Source organism: Pezoporus wallicus, unplaced genomic scaffold, assembly GCF_028554395.1.
Source record: "Pezoporus wallicus isolate ANWC-B61680 ecotype Strahan unplaced genomic scaffold, APGP_CSIRO_Pwel_v1 contig_593, whole genome shotgun sequence".
NCBI classification, from domain to species: Eukaryota; Metazoa; Chordata; class Aves; order Psittaciformes; family Psittacidae; genus Pezoporus; species Pezoporus wallicus.
In genome coordinates this window covers 2,196,727-2,211,388 of record NW_026642342.1, presented here as the reverse complement: position 1 = coordinate 2,211,388, position 14,662 = coordinate 2,196,727, and the positions used below count along the sequence as shown (strand labels likewise).

Sequence of the window (14,662 nt, the reverse complement as noted above, 5' to 3'; positions counted from 1 at the left end):
TATGGGAGAGGATAGACCTGTGCAGGAGATCCAGAAGATCACAAAAGGAGGCTGGTGCTCTTGAAAGCCAACCTGGGAGCTGGACTTCACTGCTGGGCTTCCTACAGCACCCTTGTAGCTTGTGCTGGGTGGATCAGCCCCCAGTGCTGTCTAGGGATGCTGTTAGAATTTGTGGGTTAACTGATGTGGTGCAGGGACTCTTATTTAGTGTGCATGTGCCAAAGTCAACCAGAAGCACAGCCTGCAGCAAAGGTCAGGACAGCCTTTTCGAGACAGATTCGAGCCTGGGACAGCATCACAAAGGCAGACCTTTGTAAACCAAGCCATGCCCCACTGGTCCTGGCTGTAGGGAGATAAATCATGAATGGTACAATCAGGTGGAGAGGTTTTGCAGAGGAAGGGAGAGGAAGGTGACTGCTAATCTCAGCACTTCTTCCCAGGTTCATCCCAAGAATTTAACAAAGGTGCAGTGCGATGTCTCCTGCTGGCGGCAGGGCGTTTATCGAGCTCACTGCTCACTGCCATTGACCCTCCTTGCCTGTGCAATGGGCTTGTCAGATCATGTGGAAGGATCATTTACTGCCTTTCAACCCCATTGCCAATGCACTCAGTGTGCTGCAAGGCAAAGGGCGACAGGCACAACAGCAGCAGTTACTGGCAAGCATGAAAAACTCAGGGCTGGATCCAGCAGGGACTTTGAGGGATCTGGCTGTGCAAGGCAGGGGGTGGCCAGCACAAAAAGAGCCTCCCCTGCAGCGTTTCAGCCTGCAGAGGAATTCAGATGTCACAACTTGGGAATTTTCCATCTGAAGCCCCTTGGAAAATGAAAAGCACCTTGCCCTGCTCTGACTCCTGCCTGCAGAAGGGTTCAGTGCCAAATTGAAAGGCTTCCTAAAAATGGGCTGATCCAGGGAGGGGGGCGATTTAGGAGCTATTGAGAAACAACGAAGAACAAACAGTGTTAGGTCATTGCTTCTGCAAACATAGCCAGGGCTGTTCTTCTATAAAAGGGGGAGAAAGCAGCTTCAGAGCCATCACAGACTTGGAGGGGACAGTCTGTGACCAAGGATACTGCATCCCCTCCACGGCATCTGACTCCCTGCCCAAATATGAAACTCATACTCTCCACTGTGCTGTCCTTCGGGATAGTGGGTAAGTGCCTGCTGAAAGCAGTTTTGGGGGAAAGGAAGAGTCAAAACCTCCTGGGACCCCAGGCTCTCCCCTTGGTGAGGCTGTTTTAGAGCTGCAGCATGTGCCTTGACCCAGGCAGCAGTTAAGTATAAGCCAGGATGTAAAGCGATGCTTGCTTCAGCAGCTGTGGATCTCTGCCAACAAGGATGGTATTTTGGGCATTAATGACAGCCAGCTTTTTCCATAGAGGTCTGCAGCTCCCCACAGCAAGCTACTGAGCACCCAGCTGGCAAGCAGAAGGGATGCTTGGAATCTATGACCAGGGAGGAGACTGCTCTGGAGAGGCTCCACACTTCTGCTGTTGTGGGGCAAAGTGAAAAGTCATCCTTCAGCCACTGCTGTGTTGGAAGAGGAGTAGGAAGAGAAACTCTGTCAGCCAGCAAGGGGGAGAAACCAGAGGGAGACCTGCCTGCCAAGCCTGCATGTGTGTTGGGTTAAACCTGAGGGCAGTGATAATAAAATAGAGCTTATACAACAGACTCCGCATGCTCCCCACTCTGCTCCTGCATTGCTCTGTCCTGCTGCTGCGGCTGCACTTTGCTCGGACTCCCCTCTATCTTATGCCTAAATCGTGCTGCTGCAGAGCTGGCTCTGCTTGAAGCCATTCTTTTGCTTCTCTCTGCTCACAGCTTCGGCAGGCAATGGGCAGGTAGACATGGCAAGGAGATTGCTGCCATCTACACCTGATCTGGGGACCACTGCCTAGAAAGAGGGGTTCCCTTCTTGCTGTAGGCATCCCCCACAAAGTGTGGTGGTGATAAATGTCCTCTGGTGGGAAGTGCTCCCTGTGCCGCTGGCATCAGGAAGTCCTCAAGCACCTTTGCTGAGTACTAGCACGCAATGTCTTATTAATGGTGAAGAATCCCTCCTCCTCCCCTGCATAGAGGGAGCACAGAGGCTGCCCAAAAGCTCTGTGGCACAGGTTAGTATGGAGGTGTTTGAATTAAATGTGCCATCAAGGGTTTGGAGAGGGTGAGCTGTGCAGACACCTGTTGGTGTGCACAATCCTGCCAGAAAAGGACAGAGTTAGCACAAGCTGGCTGGATATTTTAACTGCAACTGAAGGGGGTGTGAGACCTCCACCTGAGGTCTTTGCTATGCTTCAGTTTCCTAGAGCAGCCAGTCAGCTGCATTTACTGACTGGGGGGGTTCTTAGAAGAGAAGACTGTAGTGGTGGTATGGCATCTCTGTTATTAAGTGTAGTGGAGGAGGTGAGGTATAAAGAGACAGTTAAATAGATCATCTAGCTGCCAAGGTCACTTAGTGATGTACTGAGTTGTGATGTACTAAGTTGGTGATGTACTGAATATAGTCTGGCCAGGTCAGAGTTGCTCTCCATTTGGGGTTATTTGTAAAGACACTGCTTCAGTGCACAACTTTTTTCCCCCTGTTTTTGCAAAGTCTTGAGTTTGATTGCTATTGAAGTGTGTGGATTTGTTCTCCTATTCCTGTGGATGTTGCTGTGAGACCAAGCTGCTTGAATCATTATTCTGTGCAGGACATACGTTACCCAGAGACAGGAATGCTTCTCCCAGGTGTACTTGAAGGTGCACACATCAGGCAGGAAAAAATGACCCAGGAGACATGCAAGGGAGATCTTGCATCCGGCCACCACTCAAGGATATGACTGCAGGGAACCAGAGATCTTGTATTCACAGAGATACGGTTTCTGTCCAATTGTTGTCATTCTACCTCTCTGAGACTATTAGTTTCTGGTTCTTTCTACAGCCCTGTGTTTTGCTGCTCCCCCCAAGGCCAGCATCAGATGGTGCACAATATCCTCAGCAGAAGAGAACAAATGCAATAGCCTAAGGGACCACATGCAACAAGAGAACACTGCATTGAGTTGCCTGCAGAAAGCAACGTACCTTGACTGCATAAAAGCCATTTCGGTGAGTGGGCAGCATCTGTGCTGGGCACTGTGAGGATGTTCCAGCAGCCTGTTACACCTGGAGAAGGTTGAAGTTTCCTTTGGGTCATCGGTTGTTACTTGTGATCCCCCTGTAGAGGACGCACCCACAAGGATGCAAGGGAGACACTGGGCAAGTGTTTTTCCCTCATGTGTCCCCGCTCTTTGTTTATTGACTGAAATGTTCTTCTTGTTTAGAATAATGAAGCAGATGCCATCAGCTTGGATGGCGGTCAAGTTTTTGAGGCAGGCCTTGCCCCCTACAAGCTGAAGCCCATTGTTGCTGAGGTCTACGCACAAAATGGAGGTACATTTTCATGCAGTACTTTTAAGCCAAGTGGTGGTAACAAACTGATAGTTCAAGGGCCGTCCTTTCCATGCAGAGCTCCCATGTTATTTGTGTTGGGTGCCCAAGATATTGCCCCTGGCTCCCAGATCCCAGAGGGAAAAGGGTGGTGGGTGCCCCATTTTTGATGTTAGCTGTAATGAAAGTCACTGAAGCCGATTTTGACCTCTGCACTGGAGCTCAGCCTGTTTCCACACAATAATCAGGATCAAAGCAATGTGGAAGAGTCATTCCCAATATGGTAGCTAAGAAATTACTGATATTAAATCAAGAGATGTTGTCTCTACTGCCCCTAAAACACAGTAATTTTATTTATATGTAGCATGTAATGGACTATGTATAATTTTGAAGACTAAACGGGTGATTTTGGTTTTACAAGGCTTACAGGTATGCTTCAGTGGGCAACAGCATTGGAGAAAAGACTTGCCAAAAAAGATTTGCCAAAAAGACTTGTTGAAGTATCTTTGCAAAACAATGGGCATGTCTAATGTCTGCCCAGTGGTAAAGCATTTTGTGTGTGATTGATAGTATTTCCAGGTCGCTTATCATTGCAAGTTGTGAGGTTCAGTGTTGGTTTGATATCAGCAGTGTAGTTCACCCCCAAGAAAATGGGAAGACGATGTTGCTGATTATTTGGAAGTACAGCACTTTATTCTCTGAACCTGGAGGTCTGGCAGGATTTGAAATGTTCCTGAATCCCACTATTTCCTTGCTTTCCTGATTTTTTCCTACACTGCAGGCTCCACAACCAGCTACTACGCTGTGGCAGTCGTGAAGAAAGGAACAGGCTTCACAATAAATGACTTGCAGGGCAAGACCTCATGCCACACAGGCTTGGGCAGGTCTGCTGGCTGGAACATCCCCATTGGGACACTCCTCCGCCGGGGAGACATCAAGTGGGAAGGCAAAGACTCAGGCTCCATCGAGCAAGGTGAGGTGGGAAACAGTGAGAGAGATGGGCTGGAGTGAAGCTGGTGGTACAGTGAAAGTGATGATGCCTGACCTTCAAGAGAGCTCCAGAGATGGCTCACGGAGGAGTAGTCATTGGCATTCTTTGCGCATCCCCTCCCTTCCAGGTCCTTGTACAAGTGGATCTTAGACTAACCATTGCTTCTTTCTCATCCATAGCGGTGGCCAATTTTTTCTCTGCCAGCTGCGTGCCTGGTGCCACCACTGAACAAAAACTGTGCCGTCAGTGCAAGGGGGACTCCAAAACCAAATGCTCCCGCACAGCACCTTATTCTGGATATTCGGGAGCTTTTCAGTGAGTGAAAGTTATTTTTCCTTTGGGGAAATATTCTAGCCCTGTTTTTGTTATTCATACCAGCTTTTGTTATACTAGGGAGGGCTGTGTTGTAACCAGGGATCCTGAGGAAACGGAATTTATAGCACAACTGGGAGTGCTAGTAATTAAAGGTCCAATTAGTAATAACTGTCAGGCAGCTAGTGGGAGATGACAGAGGCAGCTGCCTTGCATGGTTTTGCACAGACGTAAGAATACACAAGAATACACAAGCATTAGCATGGTGCTAAGTCTAACTGGGCTTCTTGAGCATTGTTACTTTGCCATTACATTTTCTTCCCTGCCAGCATAGGATTTTGGGAGGAAAACCACTGCTCTGTGTTTGCAGTTTGTGCTGCGGTAATTTGCAGAAACAGTACATAGGGAGTTACAATGTCTGGTTTTTAACATCTCTTCTGTTATTCCCACCTGCAGCTGTCTAAAAGATGGAAAAGGAGATGTGGCTTTTGTGAAACACACAACTGTTCAAGGTAGGCCTACAAGATCACTTGTTTCTCTTTTTTCTAGTAGAACCTCTCGCTGCTGCTCTATCCTGCAATTAGTCTACACAGTGCAGGCATTGATTCTTCTCCAGGTTTGCCATAAACCTCTTCTCTAATTGTTAGAAACCTGTTTTGCACACTGCCGACTGACTCATCCTTGTTAGTGAGAAATATGATGATGGTGGGGTCCACTTTTTCTTCTTTGGGTTCCTTCTTTGAAGAAGGAAAATCTGTTTATGTTCAGTGATATTATCATTGGTACCACATCTCAGGGCCAGGGGTACTGTTATCACAGCAAACACAGGAAAAGAGGTGTAAGGCAATTACACTCACCCATGACTCAGGGAGGTAATAAGGAGGGAATTCAGCCCACAGCAAGAGTTCACTCACTTCTTGGAGCTGGAAGATGGCCTGGCATGCCCAGGACCTGGAATGAGCTCAGTGAACCACCAAGATGGTCATGGGGCAGGCACACCTGTCCTGTGAGGAGATGCCCAGTGTAGTGGGCTTGATCAGCCTGGGGAAGAGATGGTTTTGAGGGGGCCTCAGAGCAGCCTGCCTGTCCTTATAAGTCTGTACTTATAAGGAGGCTAGCAAGAAGGTGGAGCCAAGATCTTTATGGAGGGAACAATGGAAAGATGAGAGACAATCATAAATGGAAACAAGGGAGGTTTGGACCAGATAGAAGGGGAAATGTTTTCCCCTTGAGGACAATCAAATAGTGGGACAGGTTACCCAGGACAGCTATGCATTCTCCGTTCTTGAAGGTTTTCAAGATCTATCTAAAGCAACCTGGTAGCATTACAAAGCTGCCCAGGCTGGCTTTTCTGTTTTCATGATGATACAACTCACAATTCCTCTCTTCCTCAAGAAAATGCCCCAGATGAGAAGGATGAGTATGAGCTTCTGTGTCTGGATGGCAGCCGTCAGCCTGTGGACAACTACAAAGCCTGTCACTGGGCCAAGGTTCCTGCTCATGCTGTTGTGGCTCGAGATGATAGCAAGGTTGATGACATCTGGAACTTCCTCTCAAAAGCGCAGGTATTGTCAAGCTGTCCTTCCCCTAGAAACCCTGCTTCTGTCCTCTGACTTTGCTTGCTCTCTCCAGCTTTCCAAGAGCTTTGGTACAGTCATTTGCAGATTATTTTCCCTCAATACAGGAAAGATTTGGTGTGGGCACAAGCAGCTCCTTCCAGCTCTTTGGGCCACCTAGCAAGAAGGACCCAGCCCTCAAAGACTTGCTTTTCAAAGACTCTGCTGTCCAGCTGAAGCGTATCCCAGCACTGATGGATTCCCAGCTCTACCTGGGCTTTGAGTACTACACTGCCATCCAGAGCATTCAGAAAGGTAGGCAGGATGTGGAACACTAATGTGCGTCAGTGCGAGCTGTGTTGAAGAGATGGCATCAGCAAATACAACTAGGCAAAAGGAACACAGTTATTTCAAAGACAGATAGTATCCTCTGCAGAAGATTTTCTGTGAAAGGTATTATCATTAAAATCACACCATCTTCACAAACTTCACTTACATTAACAAATGGAATTTGTTGATTCCAAAATCAAAGTAACATCATCATCGCATCAACAAAAGTGGAGAATTTACACACACTCCACCCCTTGTCCCTTCAGTCTGATTACAAAAATAGCCCATTCAGCTGGTGATAGAGATTTGGCATAGTCGAAACTGCAGCTTAGAAAAGCTGTTTCTGGGATGGAAGAGGAAGAAACATCCCAGGTTGTTTGGGACTGGACTGGCCAGGTCCAGTATTGGCCACTTGAGGGAAACAGTGAGCTTTATTTCCATCTAGACCCATCAAGCTTTAATTGACGTTCTACCTGGACTTCTGGAAGTCAAACATCCCACAAATGACCTCCAAAACCCACTTAAAATGTAGAGTTGCTCAGAGATCTCTGTGCCAGGCTCAGCCTTCGTGGCTTTTATGGAAGAGGGTGCATGGATTTGTAGTACCAAAACAGACTATTCAGATGCCACTCCACATAAACATAACTAGGTTGTACTTTTCCAACTCGGTCTGGTCTTAGTCTCACGGTTGTCTGGGCTGTGAGGTTTGGAAAATGTGCAATATCTCGTAGGCAGCAATACCAAGTACTATTAACGCATGGTGGTTTAGTGGTTGTGATGTTTCAGCTGACATGAATCTGCATGAACGGTTTGTGTTATGCAGAAGTTCTCCTTTCTGATCTGCATATGGGTTTTTGAGCATCCTTCAGCTCAAGAATCATCCCTTCTATTCACACTGGCCCAGGGCTTATTAAGCAAGAACCTCTTGCAGTGAGCAGCAGCAACAGGTTGGTGCGTACAGACAGTTTCATGGCTGAGTAAAAGAAATAGAAAGTAGCCTGCTTGTAGCCTTATTGTTCACCAGGGCTCTAGGCTTATCCTTGGTTTTCCTCTGCTGGTTTTACAGATCAGCTGAACCCCAACCGCAGAGAAAACAAGACACGGTGGTGTGCAGTAGGCAAGAATGAGAAGAGCAAGTGTGACCTCTGGAGTGTGGTGAGCAACGGGGATGTGGAGTGCATCGTGGCAGACAACACCAGGGACTGCATCATTAAGATCATGGTATGGCTTTTTAATTCTCCCTGTGAACCCTCCAGATGGAAAGCACCATTGCTTCCTTCAGCCTGGGAATAGATGGCGTGGAGACAGGGCTAGATTTTAAAAGAAGATAGTGGGAGCTTTGTAAGAGAAAACAGTGGGTAGAAACCAGCCTCATCACAGGGAATGGGGCTGACTAGTTTTTCACCAATTAACGTTCTTCAAAAGAAAATAAATTATTGAACGGTGTTCTTTCTTGAGGTTTCCTAAACAAAAACCAAATGTCTGCTGTGAAGCAACTTTTTATTAGGAAAAGGAAGGTAAAATATAAATATTGAAAAATACAGAGAAGAACAGTTGCCTGCTTAGAAGAGGAGTGATTCCATAGCACAGATGAGGATGCTGGTGTCAGCTCAGGGCATTGGGTTGGTACTGTGAAAAGAGCACAAAATGTGAACTTGAAAAGACAGGTGAGGTGAGGAGAACTGTTTGGCAGGGAAGCGTGCTAGGAGAGACACACAGGTAAGCCTGTGAAAGTCTGGGGAAGTGAGCTGCTGCTGCAGGTGGTTACGAGCACAAGGGAGCATCAAAACTCCCTCTGCATCAGTGAGACCTTGCCTGCCCATAAGCTAAGGGATGGCCTCTCATGTCATCATTGCCACAAGCTCTTCTCCTTTACATCGAGTGCTGCTTTTACAGTCTGATTTCTGGGGACATACAGGGTTGTTTGACTGCTGTGCTGTTTTCATTGCAGAAAGGTGAAGCAGATGCTATCAGCTTAGACGGAGGTTTTGTCTACACTGCTGGTGTGTGTGGCTTGGTGCCAGTGATGGGAGAAGTCTATGAGGGTAAGCACAGCCCGGGCTGCCCCTCTGGGTCGTGGTGATGGGTAATGGGCTGGTGCAAAAGCACTGCTTTTGTTCTGTTTTTTTGTTTGCTGTATCTTTTATCTACTATCTTCTTTTTCCCTCCATCAGATAACGGTCAGTGCAACAAAGCAGAAGGAGAACCAGGTAATTACTGCCAACAGAGGGACTGAAAACAGTCCTGATGGATATGAGTAGAAAAGTATATATGCAGTCATGAGGGGGTTGGAACTTGATGATCTTAAAGTCCTTTCCAACCCTAACTATTCTATGATTCTATCATTCTATGAGTAGAGAATAAATGTCCAGTCTCCACACAAAGAGCCACTGTTTACATATAGGTCCCCTCTCCCAAGTGGAGCCAGTGATTTTCTAAGGGAGCATAGTGGGATCCTCAGTTCAGTCCTTAATTCTCCTTTATTTTATCTTCTGAAAGCATCCTACTTTGCTGTGGCTGTTGTGAAGAAATCTGATGGTGATATCACATGGAACAATCTGCAGGGTAAGAAGTCGTGCCACACTGCTGTCGGGAGAACTGCTGGCTGGAACATCCCCATGGGCTTGATTCACAACAGGACAGGAAGCTGCAATTTTGGTGAGTTGAGTTTTGCATCCATTTCTTCAAGCTGGGGATCTGCTTGCAAAAATGTTTTGACATCCTTCAGCTGAACTTCAGTTTCTTATGCCTCCAAGATCCCCACCTAGAGGTGGGAAATGGAGAAGACTTTGTTGTTTAAGGTTTCACTGAGCAAAGGTTTAGGCTGCTGGTAACTGCTTCGGAGTAAGATTTCACATCTATCCCCTTCCCTTTGCGGCAGCACAAAAGGTACTCCCAAAAAGGGAATAGGGCTGCCCCAAGTAGGGGGGTTCTGGTCCTTGTGCACGGTGTGGAGTGGGGGTGAATGGTGCACCTTCAAGCTCAGAAGGGAGGGGAAGGGCTGAGAATAGAGGACAGAGGCTGATCTTTGTTTGAGAAACATAAAGGGACTGCTCTGACTGCCTGAGAATAAGGGAGTAAAAGTCTGTATTTGCTCTGGAACTTCAGAAGTTGCTCACAGGATCAACTTCTACATCCATCTTTCAGTCAGCGAGATTTACAGGGAGTCCAAAAAAATGATATGGAAATACCATCTACCAAGGCAAATCAATCATACCATTATTAAAAGGAAATTTCTAACTGCAAGAAGATTGTGAGTTTTAGACTCGGCCCCTCCGTCTTCCTGCCTGGCTTTCCCACTGTCCCTTCTTCTCCCAGAGATCTGACAAACGCTGCAAAAGGAACCTCTGATAACCCATAAAGGCTGTGGAGGCTTGGGCTGGCTCTGGATGAGCTGAGAATGGTTTGCAGCAAAAATATTCTTCTTCTGCCAAGATAGTGGCTGTTGCAATGGAGCTTTAGCCCCCATTTCATTGTCAATAATAATGACACAGGTTTCATAGTGAAAACTGTGTGTGTGTGATTTGCTGACCACTGAATTGCGCTCCTTCTCACAGCCTGTTTACAGCTCCCAGTGACTCATAATACAAATTCAGCACAAGAACATATTACTAAAAGAAAAACCAGCTTTTCAGTGCAAAGAAAAGTCAATTTTTTACCTATTTCTGCTTTCAGATGAATACTTTAGTGAGGGCTGTGCTCCTGGGTCTCCTCCTAACTCCCGCCTCTGCCGACTCTGCAAGGGCTCAGGTGGGGTTCCACCAGAGAAGTGCGTCGCCAGCACCCATGAGAAATACTATGGCTATACTGGAGCTTTCCGGTAGGTGATGGAAACATTCAGGTTGCTCCCAAGTACCATAGGGCTAATGACAGAAGTTATGGGTAGATCACATATAGAGTACAGCCTTACACTGAAGCTAATTTGCTGACCTCCTTTTTTCCTCCATTACACTGCTGAAGGTACAATGTCTGTAATATTATACATATGCTGTATATGCTATATGCTTTTTATGCTATATATATGCATATGCTATATATATGTTTTTTTCTTTATGCAGCTTCATGCAAATTTATATAAAAAGTTCCCATTCTCTAAAATGAACATCCTGGTGTCTCCACACAAACCTGGAGAGGCACAAGCATTTTGGCCAGACCTCCTACAATGGCAGCATTGCTTCACTTTTAATGCAAATAAGGAGTGTAAAAGATGGGGACACACAAACAGTGCTGCCTGTAGACCCTCTCTGTTTACAACACTGCTTGGCTTAGTTAAAACGAGCCGTCCTCTAAGAAGTGCAGAGACCAGAGGTCAGCCCCAGTACCATCTCCTACATAGCTGCTCAGTATCAGGTCAAGTCTAAGTAATTCACATGGGGCATGAATTTAAAAAGAGAATTAATCTTTCATTTATGTCTGATAGCAAAGAGACCCTGGCTTCAGGATTTGCAGTCCTTTGGGGGCAAGTTAGTGTTTTTACAAAGCAATTAATGCATTCAGGCAGAATTGCAGAAAGCAAAGCAAATTCTGGACCTGACCAAACTGCCTCTGTCTGACAATAAAACAAATTGGCTACTTATCATGTGAGGAGGACACATGTTTTTTTCCAGAATGTGTTCAAAGACTCTGTTTTCCACAGCCTGAACATATTCATGGCATGGCTCCTTAGAGACCTGTCTTTGGAGAGTAATTTTACAAAATAAGACATAAGCCAGGAAAGGGCCAGGATTCAAGCACCCACATCACTTGCTTTTCTTTGTACTTCCCAGGTGTCTGGTCGAGGAGGGGAATGTGGCCTTTATTAAGCATTCAATTGTCGAGGAAAACACTGACGGTATGTGGTTATTCTGTTGAACGGGTCTTGGCAGGGCTGCCTTCCCCTCCTTGCGTTCTTTTTATTCCCAGTGCAGAACGTAGTAGGAAGCCTTACCTGCTTGTCTTGTCAACCTCACCCTTCCCGCAGAAGAGGCAGAATTCAGGTGTTAGCAGGAGCTGTTTGCCTGTGGTGGCTTCTCCCAGGCATTTCTGCAAGGACACTTTCCTGCTAGCTACCATTTAACCTATGTTATTCAGGTGGTCCTGAATCATAACTCCAGGTCCCTGCCTTGCTACCTTTGAGCAGCGCTCCAGCAGGAGCAGATGCCTTGCTTTTAGGTATTGTGAGGCTGATGTTCTTCTGCTACATGAGATCTTTGAATCTCCAAACCAATTCCCTTTAAAGGCAAAAATAAAGAAGACTGGGCCAAAAATCTGAAGATGGACCAATTTGAGTTGCTGTGCACTGACGGGCGACGGGCAAATATCATGGATTACAGGGACTGCAACCTGGCCAAGGTTCCTACCCACGGTGTGGTCACGCGTCCTGAGAAAGCTCAGAGAGTCCGTGAGCTGCTGGAGAGACAAGAGGTCAGTAGCACTGGCAGTGGTGGAAACGTTCTGGGGTTGTTTTTATGCAGCATATTTGTGCTTTTAGAGAAACAATGCCCTGAGGTTCCCCGAGTCAGTGCAAGGCAAAGATTTTAACTTACTGATACAAGGTGACAGCCTCGCCTCCCAGCCTCCCCATTCCTTCATCCCTTTCAAACCACTCTGTCTCCTCTGCCACCTAAGTAAATATGCATTTAGGTAACAGCTGTATCGTGGTGGTTGCTGTGGCATGCTATACTTGTGTGACATGAGGTTATCAAATCCTTCTCAGGATATGCTCTTGCACGTGTGTTTCACAAACTCCTCTGAGGTCTCTAAACCAGCTGGGTCAGTCAGAGCCCTGAGGAAGACAGAAGCCTTCCTGGACACACAGAGCCTTACAGCTACTGCTGTAAACGTAACCAGGATGAACCAGCTCTGATTTTACACTGAAAACCTCAGCATTTCCCCCACCATCAGGGTCTGCTCAGAGGCACTTGAGAAGTCAGCTCCTTTTGCTTCCAACTTACGGCTAAGGCACAGAACTCACCAGCAGCATCTGCTGATGAGTTCCAAATGTAGTGACCTGTTAAAATGGAAAATAATAGTTTTGACAGTTGTGCCACAACTGTGCCTACCACTGAGATCCCTCATCTAACCACATGGACATTCAAACCTAAACCCCTGGAGCTTGGCTGGGGGCCCCCCAGGATGATAGTGGAGAACTAGGACTAACAGATAGGCTTGTATGAGCTGCATCTTGACAGCTTTCTATGCTTTATATACACTTACTTCCTTGTGCCTTTATTTCAGAAACTGTTTGGAACAAAAGGAATCGAGAAAGAAAGGTTCAGTATGTTTCAGTCTCAAACCAAGGACCTTCTGTTTAAAGACTTGACCAAGTGTCTGGTCAAACTCCGTGACGGCACAACGTACAAGGACTTCCTTGGAGATCAGTACTATGCTTCGGTTTCTAGCCTCAATACCTGCAATCCATCAGGTAACTGTAACAGCCTCAGGAAGAGCTGCAGTTCTCAGCCTCGCAGGCATGAACAGTTTATTCTGTAGGTGTCCATTTAATTCTTTTAAAGCAAAATGAGGATAACTCATGAAGATGCCAGTATACTTTATTCAAAGTTTCTTGAATGATCTGTAAACAGTCTTAGAGTCTGCTGCTTTGGCATCAACAGGGATCACATATTTCTACTCACCTTTAGAAAACAGACATTTTGAGAGATGACAGAAAGAACCCACCCTGTCCCATCAGTGTGTGTTCAGTACGATCTGTGGTTAATACACATGGGGCGGTTTTGTGGCGTACTGGATGTGGCAATGATGATGTTGGCATGGCTGGGTGTGGGCTGTTGGGATGAGGGTGTTTAAAGGCAGGATCTGAACTTCTCCCTGTCCTTTCCATTTTCAGATCTCCTCCAGGTGTGTACCTTCCTTGAGGACAAGTAGTGAGATGGGAAGGACCCTTGCTGGAGGGGGAGGAAACCAAGCAATGACTCCTCTTGTGCCCTCAGCACCAAACACTGACCTGCAGAGGGCTCTTTCCCTTCTCTGCTTTTTCTGCCCATCCTCATCACTCTAAAAGTGGCTGTTGGAGATTTTACCCTTCTCTCCTGCCACCACAGCAAAAAATAAACTCTCAAATCTAACCAAGATTCCTGAGATTCTTCAATACTTAAGCCCATTCCTTTCCCCAGTACCTCTTGCCGTAGGACAGTACCAGATGCCAACATGGCTATTGCCACTTAAGGCTATTGCTGCCCTAAAGCCTAATTAACAGCTGTTTTGTACTCTCAGTGCTTTTGCTTCACCCAGGTTATCCCATTATCTCCCCAGCAGAGGATAGTTGTCCCATGTAGTTGGGACACTGGAAGAGGGAGAATGTTTATGTCAGGGAAGCTGAAGGGTGAAAAAGTTAAAGAGCACCAAACCAAAGACAGTGGTTGTAACATAGAAGGTGTGAACAGAAATCGCTGCCTTGTGTCTCATCTAGCCAGATCCCAGTCATTTGCACCAGGCAATGACTGATGCTTACACTTAAAACACATTGTAAGTACATGGACTGGGAGACTCCAGGCTTAGACTTGCGTTCTGAGAAACGTGTGTTTTGGTATCCTGTCTGATGTGATGCTGACCTGAAAACAAACCTGTAGCTGGGCAGCCTGACTCTGATCCACAGTGAAATAAAAAGGAAAGACTAACAGGTCTGCTGAGGCTCTCTGCTTCAGAGGAACAGACTTTGGGGTAATCCAGCTGTTTTATGAAGGCAGACATGGAAGAGCTGCTGGCTTTTTTGAGGGAATTAGTATGTTGATGGGCCCACACTGATGATTTGTGGATGCATATGGTATATACTGTGAGAAGTCCACTAGCCTGACTGAGATCACCTTGAAAGACAGAAATGTAGATGGGGAGTGATGAAGTTTAGTTCCTCACATTTATGTAGGACGAAGTATACTGGACAAATGGCTTTTTTTAACTAGCCTCTGAGAGCCTGCTTCTGCAACTAACTGGCTGCAGTTGAAAAACTTGCCCCAAGAAAAGCTGCATCATCTGCAGTCTGTATCAGACGTAACCTCTTGCTCCATGAGTAGAAGGCATGGGAAAAAAAAGGAACCTCACCAGAGGATCATAGGGTCTCTGTCCTACCTATG

At 46.4% G+C, this 14,662-nt stretch overlaps 1 protein-coding gene across 1 annotated transcript; it reads left to right on the top strand.

Moving 5' to 3' along the window:
- Window positions 1-997: 997 nt before the first annotated feature.
- TF (transferrin) lies at window positions 998-13,657 on the top strand. Its single transcript, XM_057429031.1, has 17 exons — window positions 998-1,152; window positions 2,920-3,083; window positions 3,299-3,407; window positions 4,186-4,377; window positions 4,575-4,710; window positions 5,164-5,219; window positions 6,103-6,272; window positions 6,392-6,578; window positions 7,660-7,814; window positions 8,545-8,638; window positions 8,768-8,803; window positions 9,093-9,251; window positions 10,269-10,413; window positions 11,360-11,424; window positions 11,812-11,996; window positions 12,810-12,996; window positions 13,420-13,657. Exons 1-17 carry the CDS (start codon window positions 1,110-1,112, stop codon window positions 13,455-13,457), a joined length of 2,121 nt encoding a protein of 706 aa, XP_057285014.1. The 5' UTR covers window positions 998-1,109; the 3' UTR covers window positions 13,458-13,657.
- Window positions 13,658-14,662: the final 1,005 nt, after the last annotated feature.

Bases quoted from the DNA above. Each gene is read 5' to 3' on its own strand.
- TF (XM_057429031.1), top strand. From the start codon at position 1,110: ATGAAACTCATACTCTCCACTGTGCTGTCCTTCGGGATAGTGG. The intron at 6,579-7,659 runs GTAGGCAGGATG...CTGGTTTTACAG, and splicing joins CATCCAGAGCATTCAGAAAG to ATCAGCTGAACCCCAACCGC. The intron at 8,804-9,092 runs GTAATTACTGCC...ATCTTCTGAAAG, and splicing joins CAAAGCAGAAGGAGAACCAG to CATCCTACTTTGCTGTGGCT.